This window comes from Rana temporaria, chromosome 7 (genome assembly GCF_905171775.1).
Source record: "Rana temporaria chromosome 7, aRanTem1.1, whole genome shotgun sequence".
In the NCBI taxonomy this organism is placed as follows: domain Eukaryota; kingdom Metazoa; phylum Chordata; class Amphibia; order Anura; family Ranidae; genus Rana; species Rana temporaria.
This window is the reverse complement of record NC_053495.1, coordinates 154,023,691-154,030,102: the sequence shown is the minus strand read 5'-3', so window position 1 is coordinate 154,030,102 and position 6,412 is coordinate 154,023,691. Positions and strand designations below refer to the sequence as shown.

The 6,412-nt window shown below is 44.8% G+C and overlaps 1 protein-coding gene across 2 annotated transcripts in view; it reads right to left on the bottom strand.

Annotated features, from left to right (window-relative positions):
* Nucleotides 1-438: 438 nt before the first annotated feature.
* Nucleotides 439-6,412, bottom strand: part of LOC120945782 (putative ferric-chelate reductase 1) — a 96,796-nt gene continuing 90,822 nt past the window's right edge. For both annotated transcript variants that reach the window (XM_040360184.1, XM_040360183.1), the window contains exon 6: nt 439-724. In XM_040360184.1, coding sequence (XP_040216118.1) covers nt 659-724 — 66 coding nt within the window. In that variant the 3' untranslated portion in view covers nt 439-658. The remainder of the gene's footprint in view (nt 725-6,412) is intronic.

Below are 6,412 nucleotides of genomic sequence, written 5' to 3'. Positions count from 1 at the left end.
TACTGCTGGCAGGTACTGATGGCGGGTAATGATGGCGGGTACTGCTGGTGGGTACTGCTGGCGGGTACTGATGGCGGGTACTGATAGCGGGTACTGCTTGTGTGTACTGCTGGTTTGTACTGCTAGTTTGTACTTCTAGTGGGTACTGTGCCGGCTCCATTCTTCACACTGATGCTCGGGGATGGCGGGTTGGGAACCCACGATCTGGACTTGCCAACCCGCCATCCCAGAGCAGGAGGTGGTGGGCCACATCAGAGGGCACTGCGGTTGGGCACCCCTGGCTTGCAAAGTTGCCATACTAGAAGTAGACAACTATTTTGTATATCATGAACATGAAACTACTACTGTATTTTTGCATGCAAATTACAACTGCCTTGGCATGGTTATAAACAAATATTTTTATTTTATTAAATTTTTTTCACCATTGATAAAATTTCAATGCATTTTTTTTTTTTTAGATTGTTGATACATCATCTCTCGGCTTTGGACCTCAATACCTGTTTAATTGTAGTCTAAAAAAAAATACAAAAAATATGCCATACTAACATCCTGTATTTCTACAATCATCTTGCCATTGACATATCATCATTTTAATATATATATATATACAGTACATGTAAGACATCACATCTTCTGTCTTGAAGAAAACTACCAGCATTCATTGTACCAAGAAAGAAACGACCACGACAAGACAAAACAATAGGAATGCTTGAAAATTCTGGATCTGTAATATAAAATGTACAGAATTAATTCACAATTATACATCAGACAGGAGGCTCATATCTTATGCATTATCTTTCTTTAATAATGCCCATAGCAGAAATACAGTAAACATTTATTGTAACTTAAAAAATTCAAATAACTACCCCTCCCAGCAGTCCCTGGGCCAGTGTAGCCCCTCCCATACCATAGCCTATATAAGGGACTGTCTGAGGATAACATATCCCACTTTCTTTCTGCTCATAGCCAGAACTCAGATTAGTACATTACTCTATGTTTATAATTTTTATGTAGGCTTGCTTGTTATTTGGTTATCAGCAGCCTTTTTAATTTGTGTAGATCCTAATGTCACATCGTCTTTCCACAGAGTGCTGGGGATCCCCCCCCCCCCTCCCACCCCGGCTTTTATTACAGCTACGGAGGTTTTTCCCTCCTCCGCTATTCCCTTCAACTACCACCTGTATCTGTATATACCCTCTGATCCCCTCAGACCTTCATCTGTGTGTTGTTCTATCAACCTTCTGTCTTATGAAGCACAACTGATATTTCTAAAAATGATAAACGTTTAGTTTTTGCTGTATGCTTTTCCCACTTTGCTATCTGTGCCACCCGTTTTGTAGAGAACGCGGTTTCCTCTGATGTGTACATCTTACAGTCATTGGGCTTCTTTATTTGTTTATTTTACAATATACCGCTGCTTTGCTTCTTTTGTTTCCCCCCGGTGCGCTCTGCACACTGCTCGTTTTCTGACTGGAGGTAGGACGGCGCCATTTTAACATCTCGGCGCCTTTTTTCCTACCTCCCTTCGTCTCATCTCTGAGGGGGGCGTGGCGGTGAGGATCTCCCTGCGCCAATTGCGCTATTGTCGCAAATCGACTGCGCCATTGCTGCGGACCTGTCCTGGGACCCCATCCTCCGTGTGATAGGCCGTCTCTCCCCATCGCCGCCACGCCAGGGTGCGGGCGGCTGTATGGTTGGAACTCTGTGTAGATCTCACTGATCTATGCGAATCACGTTAGGCCGTAGTCTCGCGAGACTACAGCCCCGAGCCTCACGTCTTGCTCCCCTTGTGGTCGGGAATATCTCCCCTCATCTAACTTCTGTCACTCACACCTAGCTGGTGGGGAATTCCTCCCCTCCCCTGCTTCTGTCACTCCTTCACCTTCAGTCACATTAAACATCAGTTCTTGTTCTGGGAATTTATTCCCCTGTAGTCTATTCTACATATAATGAATATATTAATACATGTAAATAAATAATAAATTTAAATAATTATACGAATGAATAAATTATTGACTTATTAAATAAAAATAAATAAATCAATGAACATAAATGTCTATAAATAAATAATTTATACAATCTATATGATTGAATAAATAAATAAATATATAAATATATATAATAAACAAATTTTAAAATATAAACTATTAAACTATACTTTATATATAATTGAATAAATAAATACATATATATATATATATATATATAAATAAATAAACAAATTATAACAATAATTGAATGAATTATAGAAATTACTATACAAGTTATAGTACATAACTTCCGTATCTTCCTGTGCTGCACGGCCGTGCTGTCCGCAGACAGCTGACTCCTCTCCTGTGGCTGGCGACAGATCCTTTACTCCCTACTGGTGCCACTGAAGTGGTGGACGCAGCCCTGGAAGGCCCTACCTACCTCAGTGCTGCACTGGTTCCTGAGCTGGTCGGTAGGTCCGTCCAGACTACCAGGGCATCGGTTGTTCCAACTAGTGTTGAGCAGAATATGCCATATTCGATTTCGCGATATATCTCGAATATATATTCGAATATTCGAGATATATTCGCTAAATTCGAATATTCGTGATATTTTATCGAAAGTAAATGATTGCGATTTTTCGCTATTGCGAATGCGAAAATAATTGCGATTTTTTGATAACTGCGGTAGGAGCACTCTGATTGGCTCAGAATATTCGTGATATTTTATCGAAATATCGCAACATGCGAATGCGATATTTATTGCGCAATTTCGAGAAATGCTGGAGGAGCGCTCTGATTGGCTCAGAATATTCGTGATATTTTATCGAAATATCGCAACATGCGAATGCGATATTTATTGCGCAATTTCGAGAAATGCTGTAGGAGCACTCTGATTGGCTCAGAATATTCGTGATATTTTACAATACAAAATAATTGCGAATATTCGGCAAATGCGGAAGGAGCACTCTGATTGGCTCAGAATATTCTTGATATTTTACAATACAAAATAATTGCGAATATTCGGCAAATGCAGAAGGAGCACTCTGATTGGCTCAGAATATTCTTGATATTTTACAATACAAAATAATTGCGAATATTCGGCAAATGCAGAAGGAGCACTCTGATTGGCTCAGAATATTCTTGATATTTTACAATACAAAATAATTGCGAATATTCGGCAAATGCAGAAGGAGCACTCTGATTGGCTCAGAATATTCTTGATATTTTACAATACAAAATAATTGCGAATATTCGGCAAATGCGGAAGGAGCACTCTGATTGGCTCAGAATATTCTTGATATTTTACAATAGAAAATAAAAAGTGTTTTGCATTGGTGGTGATTCTTTACTCTATCCATCTGTCACAGCCGTTTGTCAATCAAACACCTTGAAGATTGAACACGTTCATGCTGCATGCTTTGGACTTTTTTTCACTTCACATATCAAAGACATTTTTATGAAAGATTATTTTTCTATTATTGGGACTATATTTCTTTATATATTTTTTTCACTGTGTATTTCACAAGTTATTTGCGCTTGCTTATTTTATAATTTGCCCACATGTCTTGTCACTAGACATATTTTTTATTCTTGTAGAGCGACTCCATTTTCTGTCTTGTATTAATTTATGTTGTATAACATTTTTGAGTTGCTGCTGTATTCTCCCCTTTTTTAAGGTATGCGCAATTTTTTCCTTCTTACAAAAAATAATAATATCAAACATACAAATATTCATAACATACACATACACAAAGCCCCCCCCTTTTGCATCAGAGACAATCAGAGTTCTCCTACCACAGTTATCGAAAATTCGCAATCATTTTCGCATTCGCAATAGCGAAAAATCGCAATTTTTTTTTTTTCAATTTGGCAACATAAAAGGATCGCCTCAGCTTAGCTACTCGGCCCAGGGTCTCTAATCATCCCAGCAATGCTTTTAGACGTCGATAGGATGTGATCTGTTTTAAAAATCAAATTGAAAAAATGCGAATATTCGGAATTGCGAATATTCACCGCGAAATTCGAAATATAGCGCGATTTCTCGAATATGCTATATTCGAGTCGAATATTCGCAATGCGAATATTCGTGAGCAACACTAGTTCCAACCCACATGCACCCCTATGTCCGGATCTCCCGGCAAGGATATAACGCCCCTGAGTAGGGCATGGCGTCCCGTATGCGCCGTCACATTAATGTGGCCTCCGTCTCCCCGGCAGGGGAAGTAATTAACATGCCCCAGGCAGTACCCTCCCAGGACTGCCAACCCATTGACTCCCCGACAGGGGAAGTAAATAACATGCCCCAGGCAGTACCCTCCCAGGACTGCCGACCCTCTGACTCCCCGGCAGGGGAAGTACATAACATGCCCCAGGCAGTACCTTCCCAGGACTGCCGACCCACGGACTCCCCGGCAGGGGAAGTAAATAACATGCCCCAGGCAGTACCCTCCCGGGCCTGCCGACCCACTGCCTTCCCAGACTCCAATCGACCCCCGAGCCTCGGGGAGATGCACATGCAGAGGCAGCGATCCGCTAGACGGACTGAGCCAGACTCCTCGTGGACTCTTCCAGAGTCGTCCACGGAGTACGAGGCGGCTAACACCTTTGAGTCTGAGGATGAAAATGATGATGATAATGATGATGATTATGTGAGCAGTGGGCACATGGCGCTCCATGACGACGCCAACCCTAGGTCCCAGGGTAAAACCTTATTGGACTCTTGTGGAGTACCATTTTTCGATCAGAAGGTGATTGGCCACCCACACTCCGGTGACTGGGCACCTCTACCTGAGGTGATCCAATAGATCGAATGCTGGAGCCGGAGATCGATCGGTACGCTAACCGGACAAGTTGAGGGTGGAATACTCACCCTTCCATTACCAAATACGGTGGTGCTCACTCCAGAGGTGGATCCCATAATCATTCAGTATTCCAGGAAGGGAATAGAGAGGGCCTTTGGGACCTCACAGTACTGGGTCTTAGATCTCTGGACCTATCACCTAACCCTACGCCTTAGTGAGCAGGCTACCGCCTCTGTAAGCCGGTTGACCTAGCACAATGGGATCACGCTAACTGATGATATCTTTAAGACGGTAGGACAAATGGAGTTATATTACCAGGCGTATACCTGGTTCACCATCCCATTTGGTTTTTCAAACCTAAACACCGTCCTAATGGACAACAGGTTGCTAGACCTTGGACCAAACAGCCGATAGTAGAGATGGACCCGCTCTCTTTGAACTTCCTCAACAACATCTTCCCGATCAGGAAGAAGAAAGGCGGTTTTTCGTCCGGTGGGAGCTTGAGAAATCTCACCAACTTACTGCCCTGTGGAACAAGGGTGAGGTTGAACATCTACTTGAACGACCTACTTCTAATGGCTGATTCCCCTCGCCTAGCGAGCGAACACGCCTCCTGGATGGTCGGATCGCTTCGCGATCTGGGACTCCTCATAGATCACGAACACCTATTATCTCCCCATTTCAGGAGATAGAGTTTTGGGGTTCTTGGTGGACACCAACCGAGCGATCCTTCGGCTACCCATACCCAATTAGCCGCCATCCGCAAAGACATCAGTATCATGCTGGGCAGCAGCGGGTGTCCTTACGCGGACTGACTCGCTTAGTCGGCCTGTTCCCGGTGTCAATCCAGGCCACTCTCCAGCCCCTCTTCACTGTCGAACCCTCCAGAGACTCGAGACTCTACATCTTCGCTAGGGGCTTCGCTATACAAACTAAGTGAAGCCATGGTGGACCTACGGTAGTGGTTACGTCATGCCGTCAAACGGAACGACGAGACATTTTCAACTCCTCACCGGATTTCGTCATAGGGTCGGATACCAGCCGCCTCGGCTGGGGTGCTCGGTGCAGTCCCTCGTCCTCCGGTAGGACGTGGTCCGCAGAGAACCCTCGGCTGCACATCAACACGTACACCCCTGACGGCCTTTTTTGCCATCGGAAGTCTGTTGCCACGCACGTCCATCTGCTGTGTGCTATTGCGTTCGGACAACGTACCCGCAGTCCGGTACGTCGATCGCTTGGTGGGCCCCTGATCCAGAATCCTAGCGGATCTAGTAAGACTTCGGGCACGTCTGCCTGGAATGCAACATCGTCCCGATTGCGGGATATGCCACAGACTATCCCTATAGGGTGGCAGATTGGATTCTCGTTACCTGACCGATTCCAACGATTGGCGACTGCACCGGTCAGGGTCCCTGATCCTCGCTCACTTCGCGGATCCTTCTCTATGGACCTGCTCGTTCCCCGTATCAACCACCAGTTTCCGCGCTCTTACAACCGGAGGCCGGATCCGGAGGCGCACCATGTGGACGCCCTCCACCAAACGTGGTCACAGGGGACACATTACGCGTTCCCCTGTTCCCGGTGACCCTCAGGGTCCTCCTTCACTTAGCGAGCCGGAGGGCATCAGTCGTGCGGTTC